Here is a 27456-nt window from a genome sequence, read left to right as displayed (position 1 = left end):
CATAATGGTGACAGACATCTTTTGGGCTATGGCAGCGCAGAGCTGACAAACTGACTACAGAGATAGTCATTGTGCTCGAATGGGACTGTGGTTAGGCCTATATACAATCCTACAGAGACTACTAAAACACTATTTATAAAATTTTCTGTGTAAACTACACTTACAATGCCCATGACCGGCAACCACCTGGTTATTATAAGGTGGACTGATTTCAAGAGCCAGTTGTTGTGTTTTTGTTTTCTTTTTTCTGAGGGGACTCACATCATTCTCCATGGCAGAAAAACATTTAGATCCTGCTACCCCATTTAAATCTGACAAAAGAACACACACAGTTGGTTTTAGACAGAAAAGTGGGACTGCAACAAATGCAATATTCTTTTTGGAAACTCTACATGGATGCACTAAATGATACCCATGCATACAGTTTATACATGAGCGGCAAAGTCAAAGACATTATCTTCTAGGTGATGTGATTCTAATATATAGCATGTGGATACTAAATTGTCATTGTTTGCATATGGCTACTACAGTCACTGTTACAATTATGGCGATAACAAAAACACTGATCTTCATGGTATTACGACCTTCAAATGGAGTGCACAATAAAACCAGCCCACTCAGACATGTGCCCATAGGGCAGTCATGAGTTGGAATTGCAAACATAGATAGATCAATAGCATTTTTCAGGTGAGCATTTTATCATGTATTAGTCAGTGTTCATTCTAATTTAGTTACTTAAATTGTTTAGTCATGTATAAAATCCAAAGTTACTTTCCCTTGTTCTGACTACATTCAGTCCAAACCCTCTCCGTTAATTCCTATACTTACCAATGCCCCTCAGTGTCTCCTGAGTCTGCCAAATTCTGTAGAAATTTTATAAATTTTTCAAGGGGAGGGTTGTTCTTTTACATAATGTTAAGTTTAACTTAAATGTGCATGTATATCTGTTTATTGCAATAGGATGCCCTTAAATCCTACAATCAATCAGTCTTTCTTCATAGAGCAAAACAGTAAGGGCTGCTAAGTGCTTCAATTAAGATAAAACAGTAAATTTAAAGAAACAAGGTGTATATATAGACTTCAAGCTAATAAACTAAAAACCACACGTTAAACACCACTAGTCTGCTTCCCTCAGGTTTGCAGATAGGCTGTTCCACAGGCCAGTTAGTAGAAGAAAACAGGTTTTTATTATGAATTTTTGTTCAGACAACTTTAGGGATTTGAGTGACTTTTACTATGAAACAGTTCTGATGCAGTTGATATGATGGACTTGAGAATGTTTAATAGATTTTCAGCCATTCGAATGTCAGCTCTCTTTTTGGTCTTCATCAGTATTTTTACCACTTAAATCAATGACTGAATACTTTTAGAAAGATTATCAAACAGGTTATTGCAACAACCTATTCTGCAAGTAATTACAGTGACACTGACAATGTTCTTTAGCTGATAAAATCAATTCTTAATTGTAACAGAAATGTGAGGTATTGAATGAAGGAAATAAAAAAAATGCATTTCTTTATGTTATTTTAGTTGGTGGTTCATTCAATGTGCAATTTAGTAGCTAGAATAAAAAAAATCTGCATCATCTTTTTTTGTGATAAAATAGAAAATATTTGCACTAAGCACAATCGAAATGAGCAAAAGCATAATGTGCAAGGTATGAAAAGCTGTGACTGTTTTTGTTTGGTGTGTGTGTGAAAGAGAGCGTTTCACATTGTATAAAATGCTGAGCCTGCCTGGAACGACAGGCCTTTTAATCTGCTCCACAGCGAGTCCTGGGGTGGTGGAATCAAATGGCTCATTTAGAGGACCCAGAAATCAAAATGACACACAAACATAACACAAGAGAGCTTGGTTAAAAAGGTAAAAAAAAAAAAAAAAAAGTGTAAAGAGAGGTATAGTGCACTTGCTTTCAACATCTTAGTGGAATACAGTCTTTCTTTCGTCAAGGAAAAGATTAGGATTCTAAATCAATGGCAAACAAGCAATGTTGAAGGAAAGGACCTATAATAGCAACAACAAACTAGCAAAGAGGAATAATCCATCAGCCAGAAGGGGAATAAAAAGAGTAACGTATGTGCCTCATGTTCTAATGCAGCATTCCTTCTATGTACTGTACAGAATATAAGGAAAACAGTTTTTGCGAAAAACCGGATACAAATCCCCTTACGGGAAAATTTCATGTAAACAAGTAAAACAAATCATCATAAATTTTGGAAGGCATAAAATAGAATCTCAAGCAATACTGAAAATGTAACATACATTTTTTAAAATAGTAAATGAAATCAAGTTTTTTAGCATTATTATGGACCCAAAATCTGCTAGAAACCTCTTGTAGGATATGTAAAAAGCTAAACTAGCTAAATGGACAGACATTTTGGTAAGAACGAGCCATTACTAGAACTATAAAGAACTATACATTCCCTACTCAATGATTTAGCCGTACCTATTGTAATTTCTGAGGTTTGAGGAAAAGGCTACAAAAGTACTCTAAAGCAAATAATTGAATTTTAGAAATAAGCAATAAGAAAAGTACTCAAAGTAGGGTTCAAAGATCACACAAATGTATTGTTCTTTGAAAAAAATTATCATAATTTAAAATTTCTAGACTTTGGTAAGATATAAAACTGATAATATATTAATTACTGCCAAAAATCACATTTAAGAAATTTTCACAGAAGTAAATAATGGATATAAACTAAGGCAGGGATTCCCAAAGTGTGTGTGTGAGGAAAAAAATGTATTGTGGTCTGATTATTACACAGTTAAACTTTTTTTTTCTCACAAAATATAAAGATTTGAATAAACATTTTCTTCATAAAAATTAAATTTAAACTGTATATTTAGAGAGTAAATACATTTTTTGCTCACAGGAAAATGTATTTACTCAAAAGTCTACGCTTCTTTTTAAGATGCATTAGAGAGGAAAATATCCTTATGCATTGTAATACACAGCCAGTTTGTGGCCTCTACTTTAAACAACCATTGCTGCCCGCAGTGCTGTGACTGAACCATAACACCAGCTAAACTGATGCAAAAAAATCATGCCTACTCTGCTGCTGCTGGGAAAATAGGATGCAGATTTACATTTCTTGCCTATGCTCACATACAGACCTGTAAAATTTGCACTGGTTAATTAGATTCTGATAGTTACCTTTTATTTGAAAGAAATAACAGGTGGCAGTCTCTCACTGTTATTGTTAGCCTAGCCTCACTATCAAAGTTCTCTCTCTCGTCATCGGACACAAATCAAATTAAACCTTTTAGGATCTCTATTTTAAGGTGTAAATAGTGAGCCAGATGTAGATAAAGAAGTAGGCTCATGACATAAAGTGAAAACACACACACAGGTTGATTACCAGAGTTTGGTCCGCAAATAAACCTTTACAGTTTTTTAAGGCTTTCTGTGGAGGCTTGACTGATCTGAGCGTCTCTTTCGTCTCTCACTATACTTAAAAATCCTGTTTCAGATGATGTGTTTAAATTTACAGCAATTTATTCAAATTCAGTTCCAATTAGATATCCCTATTTGTTTAGATGAGAGGGTTGTTATTTTTACTGCAATTTCTCAATTTTTGTTATGTTGTTCTTATGATGTGTGTTGTGGTCATTTAAGCATGATTAAACATACTGACTTTTAATAAAAAAAAAGCTTTGTTTTGTTTAGTAAGCATTTTTCATTTTTGAGGTTGTGGTAATCAAACTGATTAGAAATATACTATTCATGGATTACACTGTATGTATTTACTATGTTTTAAATAAATATTCTTTTGGATTTTTATTTTCTTTTTATCCTTTCATTCATAAAAAAAAATAATTCAAAAAAGCCCAACTGGAATTCACCAAACTACATGTTGACTAGCCACAAGGTTTCTGAGAGAATGTTCTGTTGACAGATGAGACAATAATTTGACTTTTTGCCAAGACACATGAGCTCTATGTGCACATATGGAAAAATGAAGCACATGTCAAGAAAAGAATACTGTCCCTACTGTGAAACATGGAGGAGGCTCTGGTATGTTTTGGGGCTGCTTTGCTGCATCTGGCACAGGGCGTCTTGAATCTATATAAGGTTCAATGAAATCTCAAAACAATCAATGGATACTAGAGAGAAATATGCTATTCAGTGTCATAGAACTTTGTCTCAGTAACAGTTCATGGGTCTTGGAACAGGATAATGACCCAAAAGGAAAAGTTTAAAATCCAAAAATATGGACGGATTTGCAGTGGCCCTCTATGAGCCCTGAACTAAATCCCATGGAGCATCTTTGGAAGGAGCCAAAACATTGCATCTGGAAAAGACAACCTTCAAGATTGAGCCTCCTTGAGCTTGATAACATGAAGTGGTCCAAAATACCTGAGAAGTGCAGAAGTCTCATTAAAAAGTTGACTTATTATTTGATTGCAGTAACCTTAGAGCTCTGAACCTGCCTGGGAGCTCTACGATGCCTGAATCCTGCCTGTTCTGTCTGTTCTGGATCCCTGACCAGGATCGGCTTCCTGCAAGACCTCTGGGACTGCAGCACTGTGGACATTCTTGGACTGGACTGTTAAACCAGGAGAGTGACCAACTCGGATAATCATCTTCTATCAGATGAGCGTGGTCACTTACCTGTGTTTCTCCCACTAACAGAGAGTCTGAGATTGGGCTTGCCTACTGACTGTCTCTCCTTGAATACTGGGTCCATCTTTCCTCATTTCTTTGACAATTATGTCACTTCAATAGAAGATTAGTTTTTTTAAAGGCAATAAAAGCAAAATAGTTTTTGGAAATATTCTCACACCATTTCTTGTAAATCTGAACATGACGCAAGGGTATATATAATTTCATAGGTTTGTGTTTATGTATCCTTGAAGGATACTTTAGGGCTGATATTGCCTTTATATACAGTATGTGCAAAATACTGTTTGAATCCACTGAACTTTCAATCTTTGCTTTAATAATATAGATGTGAGGTGTCTTTGTTAAAATAAGCTCTCATGTGGTGTACTCTTAAAAGACAGTGTGAAAAGGAAAAAACAATTGCAACACACAAAAGCAGAGAGCTTGTTATGCTGATTTGATCTTTTTCTTTGTGCTGAAAACCTCTGCATTATTTTTAGAGCTGTTGTAAAACTCTGTGCCATTTTTATGTAGATCAATAAAGCCAGCTCCAAATCTCTGAGCTTTTGTTAAACAAGCTACTGTGTATGTTCTCAGTTGGCGGATGTTTGAACTTCCTTCAAACACTGAGAGAATCTACGAAATACAAATGATTTCCAAAGCCCCAGTTCGGCAGTGGTGCAGAACAGAGTTTCTTTCTAAATCCATTTGACATTTGTAACAACGGTAACACCAGGCTCAACAGATCAGGAAATCTCTGAGTTGAGCAGCCACAAGTTCAGTTGGATGATGAAAATAACTGATCACAGTGTATATGACCAAAGCTGAGGGAAACTGAACTGACAAATAAAAAATGTCATAGCTGGATCTACAGTTGTTAAAATAACAGTTAATTGGGTCGAAACTTTAGTATCTTTACATTAATACAAATATGCTTTATTTTAAGCACCGGCCATTTTAAGTTTGTAGTGCTATATTTTTTGCCTAATTTCAGCCTAATTTATTCAAACACTAATCTAATGATGTATTATCTGTAGGCCTGGGCCTGCTAAGGTGATAAGGGTTTATTTTGAACTTAAATTACAATTGGTATTGCAACATTAAAACTGGGGATGTCCCGATACATTTAGTTATTTCTGATATGATACAAATATTTCAGGTTTGAATATTCAATATACCAATACCGATATTGATCCAATACAAAATTATAAATACTTTTGTTACTCATTTTTGGTGTGGTATTATAAAAAGTTACTTAAATATAGTAAAAGTCCATAACAATAGGTATGAGAACAACAGACCCATCTATTATTAACCATTAGGTTATAGCTGATAGTGTTTCTTTCAGCCTGATTTTATCTTAGATTTTAGATGCAGACGGATACATTCCGATATTTTTTTTTTTTATCCTGATGAAAATATAGTATTGACGTCCCTGTCAATGCACGCTTTAACAGGCTGGCTGTAAGAGCTGATGGCCCAGCTAGTAAAGCCTCTAATATCAACTTGTTAGACTCTCGGGGTTAATCTTTACAGAAAAGAAAACCACAAAATGTATCAGAAGTAACTATTACTGAATTTAATGAAAGTAAACCTATGTTTGCTTAACAATAATAGTACCATTATCAATATGTTTAATCCAAGCAGGGATATATGTTTTTTATTAGCAGTGTGTACATAGTCTTCATAGAGTTTTAAATTTTGTTGTAAGAGCAATGTCACCATGGTGTTTTTTTCCCATTTTTATTGAGAAAACAATAAATTGTTAGTGCAATTAAATCATTTTTATCATGCCATGAGAATCTCATACTGGCCCACAGTGAATGAGGCAAAATTGATTTATTGGGAGAATCATGGGCATTAATAATATAATTGTTTTAGTTTAAACAACATCAAGTCAACCTATGCAAAATAACTACCTAGGAGAACACAGATGTGTCTGTGAAGAGCCATCCTATGTGGGCCTTTTCAGTTTTCAAATTGTTGGCATACATTTGGCAACGTCTAGCCCTCTGACACCAACAGAAAAAACAACCAAAGAGCTGACTTTTTTTTTGTTTGTTTGTTTAAAAAGAAAAAGATCATACCAACCTAACCCACAGCTATTACCAGTAAGTGGGGGAAATCCCAAAACTATCTTGGACAACACCCAAAAGAAAATAAACTATTTAAAATTATAATTACATTGATACAGCAGAAATTATAAATCTTGGTTTTACTGAAAAAAAAGAAAGAGACCACTGTGTGTCCTGCACTACCTCACTGGTTATTAGAACATTTTAAATCAATTATGGATGCAATTAATGTTACATCAAGAAACTAATATGAAAGTTTAACTTTGGATCTAATATATAGACTTTACATTAAAAGGTGACTGCTCACATTTCTCCTTAAAAGTTGTTACATGTGTGGCAGGTACTTAATGAGACCACTTTCCATTGCATTACTGAGGACTGTGCAATACATAGGAATTGCAATATCAATACATATTTATAAACTGGTCGATAAAGATTAGCGTAGCGCTTAGTATTTTTTCAATCGGCATAACAAAAATGCTATAATAAAATGATATGGGATAAAATAATAGCAAAAATTCCTCGCATTAAAGTCTTAAAGCTGAATTAAAAATGTACTTTGAAAAGTATTTTTTGGACTCAAAACTCTCATCACTTCAGGATGGTATGACTACGACTTTAAGGACAAATCTGTTGCTCAGAGAAAAGAAACACCACTGGGGTTACCAACAATATTATGCGATTCTTGAAAACACATACCAAATCATGTTATGTTTGCACCTCTTGACACTTTTCTCCATAGCAGAAATGATTGCTGTGAACTCAACACCTCCATGAGGAATAGGCAGCACACTGGTCAATTATCACCAGCCATCAGCTGTGAGAAGTGCGATTGTTAGAGCTGCCACGAGACAAGTATTGACACGCCCAGAGAACCCTGCAAGGGCAAATACAACAATCAGGCTTTACTCATAGAAATATCATAATATTATTTGTAAGACCACGGAGGGTGGACAACTTGCTGTGGGTTGATTAACGAGAGACGGATTTCCTCATCAATATGACATCTTTTGTCTTAATGATTTGCCTAATACCTGTTGATTAAACACTGAGTGATTCCACAGATCCTCTAAGGTGACCATTCGAATTTGTAAAGGAGATAAATTAAAGTCTTTCATCAAAATGTGTCAATGCCACAGATCCCTCTGGCTAAAATGGGCACCACAGTATAATGAAGCAATAATTTAGCTTTACTGCTTTGTAAGTGAATGATGGTGATTTGAACGTAGCCTGGAGAGATTTTCAAATGTCAACATGAGAAATTAACCCCAAATTTAATCTTCTTAAACTGTGGCTCTATAAAAAATAATTACCTTTCCTACTACCCATCTAGTGTAGTTTTTATGGTTTTCACACCACATTGATAGAAAAAAACTTTCTCAGATTGATTTTTATTATTTTATTCTACACAATTTCATTGATTTAACTCATATTATGATTTAATATGCCATAATTTTAGTGAGTGAGTGAATCTGACTGCATTATACCACAAGGAAGGCAAAAAGAAGACTAACATTTTGGCAAACACTGAAAACCTCAATCTGTGTTTTTTAACAGAAAGACTAGAAAGTCTCTTGTTTTTTCAAGACATTTGATGCAGTTTTCTTTTTTAGTTTGAATGGTGTGAATAGAAGTCCTTTTACAATTTGATCAAACACTGGCACATCACTTGATGGTGTACCCCTGGGCAGGTCTCTTACGCTCAAGTGGACTACCAACCTCCATATAAGTGTATGAAGGTGTCCATGTTATTGAGTGTGAATGGATCAAAGTGGCTAAAGTGTTAAGTGCTTTGAGTGATCAGTGTGGCCAGAAAAGTGTAATGTAATACAAATTCCATTAACTTGTGGTATTAAGCTCTGGTTGATATGGTCAAACTGTAATCTTCTAGGTCACTGATGTAATACTGATAGTGGTCCTTTGGGGTATTCTCTTTAAGTATTTTCAAAGTGACTTAAATACTCAAAAATGTTCTTAAACAGTGAAGTACTGCAAACATATGTTTTTTTTTGTTTTGTTTTTTACACTTTTCTGTTAACAGCTGTGGTGACTACGCTGCTTTGTTTGGTGCAACAACCCTCCGATGATTCCATATAAGGATAGGCATTGAAGACAAATAAGAAAAAAAAATACATAAAAAACATACGAAAAACTTGGATCACAGATCAAAGTTCTGCTGACTCAGAGCTGAGCGGTGAAATTAAAGGACCAGTAAAAAGTGAAAGAGCTGAAATTGACTTGGTTGCATTGTTACCGAAGTAAAAAACAAATATATTAAAAGAAAAATTATTTGATCTGAAAACAGACAATTAAAATTACTGATTAAGGCGAGAGGTGCAACATAAGATGTAAATGCTTATTATGAGTTCGCCATCAGCCAATTCAACACGTTTTCTTCTACATCTCCTTTGAATACACATGCACACATGTACTGCAAATCGCCAGACCACATCTGTCAACCCTTTATCTCACTCTCCATCTCTATCATACAATACATAAACATGTTAATGGCAAAACTCTTCACAAATTCAGACAGACCTAAACCCACATATTCCATACATTTATATAATAAAGCCAAGGAGCCATAATGTAGTGAAATGAATGAAATTCTTATTGTTAGAGGAGCTTTGCTGGACTTTCTTTCCATTTTCTGTTGAAGATCTTATTTTAATAGCAGGTTGATCTCTAACTGTTCTTTCTTTGGGCGAAATAACAACAAATTGAAACAGCATCCCTTTGATACCAACATGCCAGCTGCAGGTGTAGTGACCGATGGTCCTGTCATCTGTAAATACAAATTTTATTTATGATTGCAGAGCTGCATAATATATAATGATGTAGCCTAATAAAATTGATAATTGCTAAATCAACTGTAGTCATTTAGTGAAAACCTAGGTGTGGATAATTGCTGACTGATGGGGATGGGGATGGATGTCTGTGTCTTCGGCAGGTGTAGAGCTAACAGAACTAGCAGCGTTGTGAGGCAAGGGCTCAAACATGTACGTCTGTAAGCCTTCTACACCAAATGATCCTTCTGCCGCCCTGGCGCCCTCTTCCACAACAACTTTGTACCCGCTCTTTCCTCCTCTGAAAAAAAAATGTATGACGGAGGAGACTCATCCACGACCTCCGACACAAAACTCTCCTCCTCTTGCATGTTGCCGCTGTCCATAGCGTTCCTTGACAGTGTCGTTGCTAAGTGCTACTTGGTCCCAATGTAATTTCCCATTGGGACCCTACCAGCACTAAGTTGCTAACTGGTTAGCAAGATGCTTTCGGGACACCGGCTACAACCAAAAGGCTTGCGAACCTTCCACCACAACAATCCGGCCCCCTTGATAATCAACCAATCACATTCACTTTATTCACTCATGTAAACTCGGGCACCACTCAGGAGAATTCGGAGCTACAAACGTTGGAAGAGCCATTTCCCTAAGACTTTAAAAACACATTTACCTCCCTATTTGCACATGTGAGGATGTGAACCCCTAAGACTGTCATGGGCTCCACAGGGCAGGCAGGTGAAAACGCTACAGCCCCAACAGCAAACTAGACAATAATGAAAATACAGGGATAATTCACATCAAAAGAACAAGAACCTTCCTTCATGCACATTTTTTTGTGCTTAGGAATGTAATGCTGTCTTAGCACATTAGCTCTTTAATAAAAACATCCCATTTTCATTGTTATTTGCCAGAGAAGTGCTGTCCCTGACAGTGGTAACCCTGAAGAGAAAAAAAATCAGGAAAAGTAGACAGATGGGAAAATGGATGAACAGATGGATGGATTATTTGTTTTTAATCCAGGGTTAAGCTCTTTATTTTTTTTGGTTTGGATCCCTAACCAATAATCTAACCTGAGATGTTAAATTAACCCAAGCTGAAATCCATCCATATTGGATATAGGAAAATTTACTTTATAGGGTTGTTTTAAACTGGCAGTGTAATATAGTATATGTAGAAAACGGTACACTATAATATAGTATATTAGCTCCATATGTTTTTGGTGAATGGCTAATTGTATGTAAGAGTTTTATTGAGTCCTCAATAGTAATGTGGTTACTCATATTGGTAATTATGTTTTGTTTTTATTTCTTATATACGTCATACTGTTGAGCGCCTCTATGTGTGTCTGCAATATTCAGCTGCAGGCCTTAATGTAAACACATCTATAAAAAGGCCTGTATTGCTTGAAGTTAAACATTTGTTTTTACTTTCCTTTACAGCCCATAGTGAATGCTTGAATGAATTATCTTATACCAAATCTTCCAGGTTTTATAGAACCTTGGATTAATAAACTGTTGTTGTTTTTTTTACCCCATCATAAAATAAAAACTTATTTTAATGCGTGAGATACTTGAACTCAAGCAACATTTTTTCTGCATTCTCATTTACATTTAGGATTATTGGATCAGTGTGGTGAACAACAAAAGGCAAACACATAAATGCATGGGAAGCTGAAATGTAATATCCTTGTGTCATTAGAGGTTTACTTTAACAATAAAGGCCCCGCTGAGCTGATTCTACATTCTTTTCTTAATATTATCAGTGAGAAAATATGCCTGTGTCTGTCTAATCCACCTGAAGCTGCTTTTCTCTAAACTTCAGCTTTCATACTGCCACCTGCCCCAAATACATATGAATAAGGAGTCAGACTTCACAAAGACAGCTTTGGCATGCATCAAAAGTTCTTAATAAGATACTTTACCTGCCAGGCACCCCATAAGTGACTGCAGCAGCAGTAGTTTCCATAGCAACATCATCTTCAATTTTGAAGGGTCAAAGTGTTTTCACATCCAATCACAAATGTATGGAATCCGATTTGCAGTTCTCTCCTTTGCCAATCTGTAGAAGAAAAAGAAATCAGGTGAGATGTTCTAAGCAGCAACTTTAAAAGTAGTCGAGCATTGCTTGCTTGGCATCCTAAAAGGTTTTGGTAGCTGGAACTTACTCAAAGAGCAAAAAAATATATAAATTGAAGTTATTTTTTAAAAAGTGTTGGAGTAACCTACAATTTAAAGCTTTGAAGAAAAATAATCGCAAAAGAAACTATGTTTTTCAAAGGTTTTACAACAGTGAAAGGAAAGCCATTTAGTTATAAGTTAGAGCAGCCACGGGGAATACGTGCAGCGTGGAAACATTAATTGGAATTTCTGCATGTCCGTATCATCACTTATTTGCGCACATTAAATATGTTTTTCATTTAAAATCATCTCACAACATGCCAATAAAATGCTTATTGTCTCAGGAGACTCCCTTCAGTCTCCACTACATAGGTTCTGTCCATACTGAGCATGTGCAGAAAGAGCCCAAGAAGATGGCAGAAAAGCATATGAAAAGAAAAAAGGTGATAAAAAGAAGATACCCTAGTGGTGCTGAAAAGAGGGGAAAAAAAGAGAGGGAAAGCAGAAAGCTGCTCTAAAAGTTAGAAAGCAGCACGCAGATCAAATCTGCGTCAATTGGAACAGAAACATACCTATGACATTACCACATGCACAGTACATCTGGATCAGCATTTATTTATAATCTCTAAATAATATTAAATTACTTATTTTTAATTTAGTATGTGAATAATTATTAAACACACAACTGTTTATAGTTTTACTGAATAGGCTGTATGGAATACAAAAATGTTAAAGTTATTCCAGCAAGTATTTGGTTAAAAAAAAAAAAAAAAGAAAGAAATTAATCAGATAAACAAAATCACATGAACTTTTTGCCAAAAAAAAAAAAAACAAAACAAGTGGGGGAAAAAAAAACACAATCAGAGCCGGTGGTACTTCATACATTACTAGGCAAAGAGAGGGCTGTGGTTTGCCTCAGAGGTCTGCTGGTTGCCACACTTCTCTCAACATCGGTACTCTTTCTTCAATTAGACACTAACTTAGTAAATAGGCCATGTAGTGATGCCTAAAAGTATAATATTCTCACCTGAAATTATCTTAAAACAAAATTTGGTAGAAAAACTGCAACAGAACAGTGAACTTTTAACAATACTGTGAGCTACGTAGGTGCTCCCCTGGAAGCTGCATCTGGCGCAATACATGCTGGGACAGCTGATAAGTCTGGAGAATGCATAAGTCTCCTGATGCATGCTCAGTAAAGAGGGCTGAGCGAAAATAACATCCAGGGATTTTGTCCGTTCTCTGTCTTGTGTTTTCAGTCTTGGCAATTGGAAGAGTCCTGGGGCTGAGGCTGATGAAGTGTCACAAGAACATGAGAACACACAAGTACGCATATTGATAAATGTACTATACCTTAAGGGCAGGCAGGGTGAGTCCTGTGGGGATAAACAACTAGGGAGAATAAAATCTATCAAAAGGGAAATATGTCCCCCTTTATGCTGATAAGTATTTATTTATCACATTGAAGACTGAAAAGTTTGGCTCATATTGAGGAAAGCTTCAATTGTTTTTTTTTGTTTTTTTTTTATTTGCTGTAGCTCATGAGATATAAATCATTTAGGCTTTTTTTATGTTGATTTTCTAGGGAAAGTTCAGGCTTTGGAGGTTCTTTCTAAAAATCCCTCCTAGGTTTTACAAGTAATTTTGGAAGGTAGTTTTAGTCCTTAATGTGTTAAGTTATGCATCAAAAATAATAGAACCTCATAACTTTTTTCATAACTTTTACTTTGAATGAAATTATCCCCGTCAGAAGTATAGCTTTGTAATAAAATTGCTATAACATTGTGTGTTAACATTTACCGCTGTAGATGTTTAAGGTTGGGCTAATTCTATATGAATGAATTTAATGTTAGGTAGTTTAAGCATTAATCGTGCATTTGTAGCATCACTGGTCTTTCCTATGACATGCAGCTTGTTTTAGAACCTGTCATGATGTGTTTTCCAGCTTGCCAACAAGACCATGTTGTAAGGAGTTTTGGCATAGAAATTCATCTCACAAGAGAGATGCACAGTTCATCAAAAATATTTGCATAAAATTATTTTGGGGTTCTTGGTTTTTAATGAGCAGAAATAGCTTGAAAATTTATTCAACAAGAAATTAGGATTACAGAGATAGATCTCCTCATTGCAAACATGGAGAGGAAGACGACATAAGGGACAGGAAGGGTAAAACAAAAAAGAGAGGAGTATGAGTAAAAGAAATAAAGAAGAAAAAAGACAATGGCTAAAGGGAGAGGGGAAACTAGGAGGAAAATAAGTAAAAAGGAATGAGGAAGGCAATTAGTAAAAGGGAAAGAAGTCAAAACTAACAGAAAACATGAAAAAGGGACAAGAAGAGAAAGACAAAAGGCTTAACCAATAATGTTTGCATATGTATTCTCTTAAAATATCTGTATATATACAATGTATCTGTTGAATGTGTGCCGTCTTTAAGGAATGTAAGATATAATAAATTCTCTCAAATACTGAGACTGTATTACACAATATTGTTCCTGATTGAAAATATGGACAAATTGATCTCAAATTAAAAGAAATATATATTTATATGCAAATTTCAATTTCATTGATGACTTTTATTTAACAGTTAAATCCCAGCCAATGGTTGGCAGCACATTGTCCATGAGTCTATTATCCTGGTGCTGTTCTCTTGTGAACTTTTAAAGAGCTATTTTCTGAAAATCGGGAAATATCATCTTTGTTATGGTATCAGCATAAATAATATTGTCTTGCAATACATAAAATATTGTATGGCAATACACATCATATCCCTATACTGTCTTTTTGTCAATTTCTGCCCCAAATTTCTTAATCATGCCACAAGGCTGTAGTAGTCATAAATGGACAATGGAGAATACAATCGTCCATAAGCTGATAACTGGAACTGTCACTTTGGAGTTTGTCTCCAACTTCCCTGTTTAGAATACAGAAAACAGAACACCTGATGACTAAATGGGCTTGTTAATTTGTAATTACTTATATAGAATTTTCTTATTTACAGTAGTGATTCCAATGTTTAAAATCTACTGTTATTTACATTGTTGCCTCACAGCTAAAAAGAAAAAAAAAAAGAAAAAAAAATCAAGGATTTAATTTAGGGCTAGAGTCTTTTTTATAATTGCTCCAAGTACTTTCAATCTGTTTTGTTTTTTTTTTGTTTTTTTTCTGGTGAACAGAACTATGTGTGGAATGTTCGGGATAACTACGTACTTTAACATTATGTTTATGGTTATGTGTCTTGTTGCTCTCAGTGTTGTTCCTGTGCCGGACTAGCAATGAACATGGGTGGATGGGGAAAATAAACTTGATTTGTATGAAATAAATTAAAATTCATAACTTTCAGACTTTTAAAAGCATATTCAATTCAGAAGTGCTGTTATATGCAACGTCCCTACAGTCAGTAAGTTGGAAATTTCCAATAAATGGCAATACCAGTTATTCTTTTTTTTAAGTTATTATGGTGTCATTAGTTAATTTAAGTCTCATTAAACAATGCCATGCTGCTCTTTATAAAAATAAATCTATAAATTACAAGTATGTTAATTTTGTTTTTGTTTTTAAGGATATATTCTAGTTTGATTGGCATGTATGGGTGCAAGTGGGTGCGATTCACAACCTGGCTGTCAGAATTTTATTTACCACTGACTTTGGGTTACTTGACCTCTAAAAGGAGCCCAGGCTATTAATGCTATAAGCATGTATCCGTGTAGTGTTACCTTACTTCACTGAAATGTTTGCCCACCTTCTTTGCCAGATAGCTTAAGCTAAGATTGGATCACAAGCTTTTATATCAGTTTCAAGTCCTACCAGATTTGCAGACTGTGTAGAACTAACATTAAGTATTTCTAACGCAACAAAACACAAAATAAAATATCCTATTTAATAACATAAGATAGTCTAAACTTACTTATATACAAGAGATGAGCATACTGTACAGCGCTTACTGTATGTAATACAAATACAGTCATACTGCAGAAACACATCTTGTGAATCTGCATTAAAAAAACAAACATCTCAGACTGCTAAAAATAGAATTAATTAATATCCCCCAACTGTAGAACTTTGTTGGTGGTTACATTTTAATGGTGTTGTTGAAAACATGGTATGGGTCGCTTGACCTCTTAAAGGAGCCCAGGCTGTTAATGCTATAAGCATGTATCTGTGTAGTGTTACCTCACTTCAATGAAATGTTGGTCCATCTTCATTGCCAGATAGCTTAAGCTAAGATTGGATCACAAGCTTTTATATCAGTTTCAAGTCCTACCAGATTCTCATAGGGGTTTTGTTATGATTGTGCTGCCCAGAGAAACTATTGAGGCCAAAAAAGTGACAATAGCTTCATCATTTGCAGGATGTGTAGAAGTAAAATAACGTATTTCTAACACAACAAAACATAAAATCTAATATCTTATTTATTAACATAAGTCAGTCTTAACTTATTTATAAACAAGAGACAAGCATACTGTACAGCGCTTACTGTATGTAATACAAATACAGTCATACTGCAGAAACAGCTTGTGAATCTGCATTAAAAAAATAATCTCAGACTGCTAAAAATAGAATTCATTAACATCCCCCAACTGTAGAACTTTGTTGGTGACAAAATGTTTAATGGTGTTGTTGAAAACATGATATGATATTAAGAGAAAACAGCACAGATTTAGTCAGATTGTGAGTTAGATAAAGAAGAATATACGCGGATTAAGTTTTGTAAATGGATGTCAAAGGCTTAAACTAAAGCAGTTGTGGTATTTGTTGTAAAGATTAAAAGAGTAATACAAAGCCAGAAAGGAAATCTCCATTTTTAAGATCTCCTATGGGACCTAAGCTGCAATAATCCATTCTACTGTTAAACAGATTTAGACTTTGAGGAATGTTGCTCAGAAACATACAAAACAAAATATAGGAAATTTAGTTTCAAAGAAAGCTATGTTATTCCCACCTTGCAGAAATTAGACCACAGAGAGATTTTGAAAATGGCAAAAAGGGGAATAAAACTAAGGAGGAACACATAAAAAAAAAGCATTGAAAACTCTTTGACTAGGGCGCACTCATTAATCCCATATTCTCTACCTTCCAGCTCTGTCTTGCTTCTCCACCTACAGAGGAGATGCTCTTTTATCTCCATAGATCACATGGAGGTATATCAGCCACTGTGTCAGGTGCATCAGAAGTGCATGGCTTTTCCTTACTCCGAGAGAACAGATTTATGCATATTAAAGAGTATGTTCTTAAAACACCAAGGCATAACTTTTCAGGTTAATGTGTAGTTTCCAAACTGTTGGTGTCCTTTTAGCATATGACAAAAATTATAGGATTATTGAAGATGGAAGACATAATGTAACCCTAGTATATTTCTCCACATTAAAAGGTTATATAAGTAATGAGATACTGTATAGTAAAACGTTGTTTTGAAACATTATGTTTGCTTTCAAAACACTCAACTTCCATGTTACATTAGACCTCACTGAAGTGTTTTAAAACACTCAATTTCCATGTTATATTAGACTTCACTTAAGTCTAATATAACATGGATATTGAGTGTTTTAAAACTCCTGCCGCATTCATAGGTAAATATATTTTCTCATCAAGAAATTGAAAAAAATGCATCAAACTCCTAATTTTCAGTGCATTTTTTCCACTAAAAAAAGTAACAAGCTATCCAACCACAAGATATCACACTATTATAACAACACAGCTTTTGGCTTCCTTTCAGGTTATGACTTAGTTTAGCAAAGTAAGTCTAAACAGTGGTTATGCCCCTTGTGCATGAAGATGTGTGCTTTAAGTGTTGTTTTATCTGTTTGGGACTTTTATTTTGAAGAAAAAAATGGGAAATAGTTTTTTTTTGTTGTTGTTGCAAGCAGCTAAAATTAACAGTTCATCGTCCCAACAGCCACTAAAAAAAACAGATGCTTCAACCATGTTTTAATCATTTTTGGCAGTGTTGTGTATAACCCTGTGATAAATCAACAGTGACATTCAACAATTTGCAAACACTGTTTGTACACTGGTTAACAGTTGCTTCCTAATGACAATAGAGTTACAACCAGTTTTTGTCCCCTCCGTATCAGTACTAAATAACGGCTACCTTGTTTTTAATGACCCTGGGCTTCATTTGGAAGCTCTGTCTCACAACAGAAATACTCAGAAGAAAGTGTGGATATACTGACTTTCAGAAGTACTAAAAAAGACACAAAAACTGCAGACGCAGTTGAGAACACCGCTTTGCTTGTGGTACCGGTTTTACATTTGTGTATCCTGAACCCCTTAATTTGCACGTTGGTGATTAGAATTTGATCTGCATATTAATGAAGGCAAACACGCAAATCACTTTGCAAAGTTTTTTAAAGATCCGCTCTGTGCATACAAACATGTTGGCAAACGTTTTAAGACACGCAAACCTAATAATCAGGCCCTTAGACTGATCAAACCAGACTGACAATTCTATTGCAAACATATTCTTCAAAACACGGTGTGAAACCTATGAAATATCTTATCCTATTCATACCAAGTGAGAAAAAAATATATATATTTTTAGGAACATCTTAGCTAACCAGAATCTTAAGTATAATTCTTTTCAAATGCATGTTTGTATGAAACATTTTTTTGGTGTGTAATACTTAAATCTTATATTATGTTTTTTCTTTGGTTTTAAAATCATTGTAAAATCATTACTTTAAATAAAGGCTTTAAAACAGTCTGCCAGTAAAACATATTTTATAATAATGGGGAATAACTGAAATATCTGACGTTTGAAAAAATTCTAATCTTTAATAATATTCCGCAATTCTTTAATTGCATTAACTCATACCTAAAAATTTCTCATTAAAAGGGCTCCAAGCCCTCGCAAAAAAACAAGCCAGAATATCGCAGATGCAGTATTGCGTTTTACTGAAATGTGGCTGCAGAGTCATATCCCTGACTCTGCCAGGCTTTCTAACCATATGAGCAGAGGGAGATTTAAAGAAGGTTGGAAAATTCAAAGGAGGTGGGTAGGCAGTTCTTGTGAACAACAGGTGGTGTCAACTAGGTCATGTTTTTGTGAAGATTTGTCTCTACAGCCCAGATATTGAAATGTTGACAGTTGATTTCCATCCATATTATTTGTCCAGGGAGTTTACCAGTGTTGTTCAGATAACATTTTACATTCCACTTTATACTGTTTCCTGCACTGTGTGTCATGTCAAATTGTCAATGATTTTGCTAAGATACATAGACAAAAGCCAATACATTTATGGCAACAATTGTTGATTTTAATCACTTACTTTCTGCAACCTCACCAACATTCCAACAGTTTGAGAGCTGCTGAACCAGAGAAAATAAACTTTGGACTTGTGTTGTGCAGATGTCAAGGGCTCATACATCTCCAAAGTAAGACCTCCTCCAGGGAAAACACACATCAGGAGCAAAGAAACAATGAGGAATCGAGAAACAGTAACTGAAGAGAAGGAGTATATATGTCAAACAGAGCAAAGACTGGGGTAATCAACTGATTGGAAGCACGTGTGGACAGAAGAATCTAGAAGGGAGCTAGGGAAAGGAGACTGACACAAGAGGGCAACAGAGCATAAACAAGAAATACATAAGAAATCAAATACAACGAAAAACCAACTCAAAATAGAAATTAAAACAATAAACTAGAAAACACAGAAAAACATGAATCAAGGTGCAACTGAAAACTTAAACAGAACCAAAAAAAGTGCAGAATCATGACATTAACAGCCCTGCTATCCAAGAAGCACAAAGTTTAAGACACATCTGTTCAGTGTACTTCGTGTGATTAGTTAGTTCAGGTACACGATAAAGCAAAAACGTAAAAAGGGTCAATTTCTTCTTTGCAGAGTTTTATGAACCAACACTTTACTTTTTTATGTAAACTGTGCCCACTGGGACCTGACAAACAAGCCCTTACTTCCATTTCTTTCTATATAACATGATCACAGTTTATGAACTTAGTTTATTTTTCGAAAAAGTGAACTATGAGGGTGAGCTACTTCATTTTTATCTGTAAAAACTGAACTCTTAGCTTGTTCTTTTGATTATTAACTGGGACAACATTGTAGATAGCTTCACAGAAGCGATAAGAGCTTGCATGTAGTGTCTCTGTCCCCCAAAAAACTCCTGGATCTGCTGTTCCGATTAGTTGACCGTCCTGCGTCCACCGGCAAAAGGTAAAATTTCTAAACTCCAATGTTGAACGCTCAAATGCTCGGACTGATGTCACTTGCATACAGGTGCAAGGACTGTGGTTGTGTTACAAAGGTTGCTTCTTGTAAAGAAAATGTTCCAACCTGCCAATAATCTCCTTAAGTGTTGCAGGGTGATGTGTCATGCTAATGAATTTCCAATGGAGCTGTGGTGGTTAAAATCATAAACAGTTCCAGATACCAATGTTAGCTCTACTGCAATACTTTCCAGTTTCTGCAAAAAAAAGAGAAGGTCTTTTGCTAGTTTTATCTGGTAAATACCATCAGGTCAATATATGTGATGCTAATAAAAGTCCAACCAAAGACAAAATGAACTTGATCTTAAATCAGAATATGTTGCTTCCTAAAAGTGAAGGAAGCAATGCCACTAAGAAATATAGCTTCTCCCATCTAAGTAGTAAAAATAATTAACTGAAGATCCATTGTGGTAAAACACAATGCTCAGAATACAGTATGCATATTGGTATTAATTGAAGCTGAGGCTAAAACTGCACAGGCCCTGAGATGTCACTGTGGAGTTGATGGATATGCGAGTAAACATCATTAATAGTACTATTGGTACTATTAATAGCAATGCTAGCAATGCTATTCTAAGTCTCTACAGTCTAAGTACAAGGGACATGATGGATGGACAGATGGAGAGACAGATAGAAAGACGTATTATCAGACATATTAAGAGTATATTATTTTCAAAATAGGCAAATAAAATGACTATGCCCCTTTAATTAAAGTCTTGCATGTAAACAATGGTTTGCCAAACATTTTGCATAACAGTTTCACAAGCAACAGCAAATCTTTTAGCTTTTTTTAGAAAAAAAAAAAGGTCATGAATGAAATAATATATTATACTTCTTCTTGAGTATTATTTGACAGAGAGGATGCTCATCAGAATCTATGTGCAAAGATGGAGAATCATCAGGGAGAAATAATCCCTTTAGAGAGAACAGACCATACTCACAGGACTGAGTTACTCTTAGTAACTTAGTTTTCCTCCAGTTGTAAAATCTATTTTTAATGTATCAAAGCATCACTCGAACCCCCCTCATGACCCCTTTCAACCGGACCTGATAAAGCATCCTGGGAAGCTACAGATAACACACCGCTGAAGGCCTTACAAAGCTGCTCTTGCCTATTGTTGCTGTAATCTATTTAGTTACTTGATGCCAGGAAAATGGAAGTTGATAAATGGTCAGACTACACAGAGCATATCCAGCAGTGCTTTGTTAACAAAGGAATCAGGCAGGTCTTCCCAAAGCTTGTTACAACTTTGACACAGCTTCTGTCACATTTATCTTTTGTAACTTACACGAACAAAGTCTGAAATAACAAAATAAAGGGAAATAAAAATCATCGAAATGCTTAAGTATTCATACCCCTTGATCAATCTCATGTTTTGACAGGTTAAAGCTTCACCCTTAAGGTATCTTATTGGGAATTATGTCACAGGCATTTATTCAACCAATTTCAATCAGCAGAAAGATATTGTACAAAGATCTGGGAAAGTTTAAAGCTTGGTTAGATTATACAATAACATCTAAAGCTTTAAACAAAAAGTTAGTTGGAAATTGGCTGACCTTCTAAACTGAGAAGCCGGGTGTGGATTGATCTGAGTAGCAGCCAGGAACCTAGGTGTAACTTTTGAGGAACTACAGAGATTCATTGCCTAGTAGGGATGTGTTATTAAAAAAAATTAAATAAGTCCACACATTCTCTGCTTTATTTTTCTCATCGTCTTCTTCTTCTTTCCCATCACCTGGCTTGCATGTCACGAGCCTTTAACATTATCAATGACCCTTCACACCCCCACCCTGGACTGTTCTCCCTGCTGACCTCTGGGAAGAGGCTTAGCAGCATTCAATGCAGGTCCAGCAGATTCTATAACAGGGTCTTCCCTACTGCCACCAGACAGCTGAATGTTGAAAAAACTCAAAATCATTTCACAGTCTCTGCTTCAAACTGAACATATCAATGGGTTTTCACTTTTTTGCACCATGTTTTTTTTCTTCCACAATTTTTACATGTGATCATTGCTGCACATTAAGAAATGGAAACGTAATGAGAGCTGTACGGAACAAAATTCCGTTTTGTATACACTCTGTGTATACAAAATGACTATACAGTTTGTCTGAGTCTAAACGCTGCAACGAGTAAACCAATTCTGCATGTTTCCGAAAATCAAGAGAGGTGATTATGGCTAATATTTGAGAAGGTATGTGGCTGTATTTAGTTGTTGAAATTGTTTCAGGCAGCTAATAAACATAGAAGAACAAAATTATGCCTTTGTGTCTGGCATCAACATCAACCCAAATGTGTACCACTTCATAAAGGAATTAAGATAGTTCAAACAGTTACCATTTGCTACTGTACCATTACTGTATTAATTCTAAGTTGAATATTAATTTACTACCAGTCTCAATATGTGACATAACTGCATTTCAAGTAATTCAGCTAACCGCTTAAAAAAAAAAAATGAATACAAGAAATCCTATATGATATTGGATTGAATCAAATTGATAACAATTTAAAAGAATATATTCTATATCATAATAATTGGAATCCAATCAATTTAAACTGATACCCAGCCCTGCTAAGTTGAAAAAAATCTTTAGGTAGACTGACCATTAATTTTTAACTCCACAAATTCTATTTTTTATGGAATAGTGGCAAGAGAAATGCTATTGTTGAAACAAGCCATTAGAATCTGAGGTATTTTTTTCAGAGGCTGAATAGCACTAGTCAGCCAGAGTTAATGAGAAGATAAAGAGCTTAATGCCGTATTGTCCTAGATGACAACTTGTCAGTGGTTACAAAATGTTGTAATGGAATTGGTAACATGAAAATAAAAGGATGCCTCAGAAAATCATAGTCAAAATTCAAACCCACATTCGGATGACAATATTTAACAAGGCTGAACGTCAGCTCCAGCTCTATTTACACTGGATAAAGAGTAAACTCGGAAAGGTGCAGCAAGTTGGTCAGTCTTTAAAATCAAGGGATTAACCACTTACAGGCACAGCATAAATCCCATATAATTCAATGCAAATTTTTATGAATTTATAAAACAAATAAGGAGAAAATAAAACCATAAATTAAGCCATAGCTTTACATGACCTTCGAGATGAGTTCTGATAATTGTTGTCTTTGTATTTGATTTTATTTCAACAGTTGGAAAACCTACAGCATTGGTGGTATCATTGGAATCAACATGGCTTGTTCATGCTGATAATCCCTTATTCCCAGTCATAATTTGCAGACAGACTGTGCCACAAATAAAGCTTTAGATTAGAAAATATAATGTGTCACCATTTGCAGAAGCAAAATGACTGATGATACTTATAGCCATAAGTGGAATAAATAACCTGTGTATTTAGTCAGCAACAAATTACCAGAAAATTGTAACACTTGCTCATTTTCACCCATCTTCGAGTTAGCAGAATTTCCTATGAGCAACATTAGCACATAAGAAACCATTTCTGAATTAAATAACACACACACAAAAAACATTTGAGTGCATATGTCTAAACTACCTTGAATTTAATTTTTAAGGAATTTTGCATTTAGTACTTAGGAGTTCATACCTTCCATTCTGGTAAAAAACAAACTAAAAAACTTTTCCTAAAATTAGCTTATTTGTGTACTTCAACCAAATTGATAGTTTGCAGAAATTTGACCAAGACTCCAAAAATATCATTTTTTATTAAAATAATCAGTAAGGGCTGTATCTCAAAGGCAGTTCTGTGCACTAATAAAACAGGGAGGGAGGCTATGGAGACCAACAGCATAAATGAGGGAGGTGCAGGGATTTTCAACAGATACCAGTATTGTTCTACATGTGACAACAATGGGAGTACTATATATATGTCTGAACCACAAAAAAAAGTGCAAATTGCCTTAGACCTTAAAGGGGAATGTTTTTATAATTCAAGTAAATGAAATTTCAACTTTAGCGATTTAAAATTATGTGCTTAGTACGGACAAAAGGGCTGGGCATAACCAAAAAGAACAACATGTTCACAGTGAAAAAAGTCACGATTTGGCGTTGCTTTATTGTAGATAGAATTGTTTTTTTGTTCTTTTTTGAGGACAAGATAAGAAGTTCAGAACACCAGATATTTCTGCCTCAAAACAGTCAAGGCCTGCCTGAAAGGGGAAGTAGTATTTTAAACTTTTTTTTATCACAAAATTACTAGAAAATTTAAAAATAGAATAGAATAGAATAGATTGGAAAACAATATAATAAAAAAGATTGGAAAAGTATAGAAAGGAATAAACTGAAAAAGAATAGAATAATATAGAATAGAATAGGACACTGTCCTACAGTGGGGAATGCAAATAGGTAATAAAAGCAGATAGTTACAAACAAGTCCAAATATGAGAAAGAAAATTAAAGATATGACTTTTTTTACTGAGTAAATCAAGTTTTAGCTAAAATAAAAACACACACACCAGAACCTCTTGAAAATTGGGCAATCCTGAGACTTGTTCAAATTTGATCTTTTACAAATGCTTTTTCCAATGAGAAACTAATGAGTGTCTGTGTTTAGGAGGGGCAGAATCACATCTGGAAAGAAATCAGCTTGGGAGTAGATAAAAATTATTGGTTAATCTGCACCAGTCAGAACAGATCTGTTGTTTAATGATGTGAGTTACTCAAGCCAAGCGGGACCAGAGCTGATAAAGAACACAGCGCTCCCTTTCTAGCAGATCCAAACATCAAAGCATATGATACAGTATGAGCTTCACAGGTTCTGACATGCACAAGCTACTGGTTGCCTGCTGTGTTCCATTCCACACACCAACATCCCTCTAGAGGAGAAACTATAAGGTATTTCAAGTAAAAGAAAACACAGAAATGAAAGCATACGAATGAATCTGCTCATGCTCCCTTGCTGAGAAAAATAACACAAAAACATAAACATTTGCTGCTTTTAAGTTGCTCATGCTGAGGCATTGAAAAAGTCACTAAAACTTCACGAAAGGAAAGTGAATAAATTTAAACACAGACGTTGTAGTATTGATGAATACCATATGAATGCAATAAAACTATGGTATAAAAAACAAATCATAACTTATGAGATTTTTAGTATCCAGGGGCTACAAGATAAAACAAAACCCTTCAGTTAAAAACACACGTGAATGGGTTAGGGTTAGATGCATCCCCAAAACCCCGCAAACAGCAATGTGGCTATTTGGTAATAATACAGACAAGACAATCAGGTTTTTGGCTTAATCAGAACTACAAGAGATAAGATTTAAAAATTAAGTATCACTCTGTTTTTCTTATGTAAGAGAAAGAGAGAGTCAATATTTCTCAAATCAGAAACTGTATTTTGAATAATTTGTAACTCATATAGAAAATTCAAACTGATTTTGGACCAGTCTGTACTTTATATGAACCAAAGCTGTCAGCTTATCCAATTCTAAGGTGGGGCCCTTGACAATAAAAGGTTGCTTATTATTCAATCTAAAATGTATTTCTCAAGAATAGGGTGGTAGATCTAACTACCATTTGTAAATCATGTATAATTTAATCTAATGATTATCAACAAACGCAGAAAAACCTTGGATCATCTATAGGGCAAATTATGTGTGTTGAAATTCTGAGCCCCTTTGATCATTTAATTCTTTTTGCTCTTTTGTATAATGTACCTTTAATGTAGCTTGCATGCTACAATTTAATTGACATAATGACAAAATTTTTCAGTTTTAAAATAAAAGTCACATTGTAAAAAAAAAAATAAAAGTTCTGACAAATGTTTTTGAAGTTCAGTACTTAACAAAGAAAATGGTGTATTTTGTCTAAAGCATTGCAGTGGGAGATGCTAACAGAAATACGAATAGTTGATTATTAGCAAATAATTCCCTGAATCAGCTTCAAGATAGTGGATCTCATTTAAACAAGGGATGGGGGAGCCAATGATCCACTGTGCAGTCTAAACGAGCCGCTGAAGTTTTTTTCTCAAATGCATTAGATTCCAAACCACTTCTAGTACTACTACACTACTTCAAGTCATTGAGCCTTTTTTATTTAGATTGGTGTTAACATTCCAGCTCAGGTACAACCTAATAATCATAACACTAATAAGAGGGTTTTGTGCCTTCTGAGACCTAATTTAACATCCTAAACAGCAAGCAGGTGTTTTCACCACCCTTTGCTCTTTACACTGTTTACTTGGTTTAATTAAAAAGTCCAGTTAACAATGGATGATTATTTTCCGTCTAAGCTTTTCAGTGCAGGCATTATTAGTCACCAGCACATGTGTGTGTTTTATTTTTGTTTTATTTACCATTAAGTAAATAACACTAAGCTTCCATGTTTTTAGTCAAACATTGCCTTCCTGCTCTGCTTTGTTACCAGAATGATTTTCTTTTGTTTTATCCCTTTCCTTTTAACAAAATACTAAAAAGTTGCTTTATTGTTTAGATAAAATTACCTGGTGTATTCATTCAGAGCAGCTGCTGCTGGGGTTTTTTTTTCCCGATGAGAGGAAATAACTCCTTTTAGATCAGACATAAAATGGTTCTCCCAGGTTTAAATTCATTTCTTAAATTCAAAGTTTTCATGATATACAGATGTAAGGTTTCAATTAAGCTTTTTCAATATGTAATTTGAAACATACTGTATTCTTAACTAAAGAGAAACCAATTCATTACATGTAGAAATATAAAAGCTAGGCATATAAAAGCAGCATACCGTTAGACTAATGCTACAGACTGATCTTAATTAATTATAATTTTGCTGAACCTGATTAATCTAAGATAATATTCATGATATTCCTGACTTTAGCTCATTTGGCATCCTTTCATTAAATGAATATATTCATAGAAAGGTTAGAAAGGATATAAAGAATCTGTTATAAAAAGGTCCCAGGCAACAGAAAAACACGGAACAATCTGCAAACATTAATATCTACCTGTTAAATATCAAAGGCAGTCCCCAATAACAGACAATGAGACGAATTCAAAAAACTGGACATCTCAACTAAACTGACCGAAACACTAAAATCGACCAAAGTGGCTGCCAAGAGAGAAACCCTCCGCGCCAGGAAAAATGGCTTACATGTCAGATGAAACATAGAGTAGAGGCTGCCTCTCCTAAGTAAAAATAGTTTAATGGTTAAGTCAGTTCCTACCAAAAATAATCAAGTATTTGCCGAGTTGAAGGTTTTATTTTTCAGTCTCATGATGAATAAATACTTCAAATGTAATGCTACGTTCCACCACTGCCCCAAAAAAATTACACAAGGTCCATGTAATATGTGATTCAATTTGGAGAGTGTCTACATAAGAATGATGCATTCACTTCAACACGCTAAATACTATAGCAGGCTAGTGGGACCTAATTTTACAATTAATTCAGCTCACAATTGCTATGGTGGCACTCTGGTTACTATCATTGTTAATGGAACTAAATTTTTACAGGAGTATGGGGAACCTGAGCGGCCGTTACGCTATAAAGAATTACTGTTACGCTGAAAACCAGCCCCATACTTATTTTTATGAATATTACGGCCCTTTGGCTGACATCCGGGCTTCATCTTATGTGCATTTAGGTACAGTCGCCCTGAATTGATGGAATTATGCCCATACTCTGACTTTCAATGAGTGTAGCAGCCACTAAAACCTTGTTTTTAAAAACAATCCCCCTTCTTATTTGCACATATATAT

General features: G+C 34.9%; 1 protein-coding gene across 2 annotated transcripts in view; it reads right to left on the bottom strand.

Annotated features, from left to right (window-relative positions):
* The window catches only part of LOC107093193 (contactin-4-like), a 240968-nt gene that overhangs the window by 196110 nt on the left and 17402 nt on the right, over positions 1–27456 (bottom strand). For both annotated transcript variants that reach the window (XM_015388077.1, XM_015388076.1), the window contains exon 2: positions 11386–11522. In XM_015388077.1, the coding sequence (XP_015243563.1) occupies positions 11386–11440 (55 nt within the window). In that variant the 5' untranslated portion in view covers positions 11441–11522. The remainder of the gene's footprint in view (positions 1–11385; positions 11523–27456) is intronic.

This window comes from Cyprinodon variegatus, unplaced genomic scaffold, assembly GCF_000732505.1.
Source record: "Cyprinodon variegatus isolate N-32 unplaced genomic scaffold, C_variegatus-1.0 Scaffold412, whole genome shotgun sequence".
NCBI lineage: Eukaryota > Metazoa > Chordata > Actinopteri > Cyprinodontiformes > Cyprinodontidae > Cyprinodon > Cyprinodon variegatus.
Note: the sequence above shows the minus strand (reverse complement) of the source record. Positions and strands in the feature narration are given on the sequence as shown.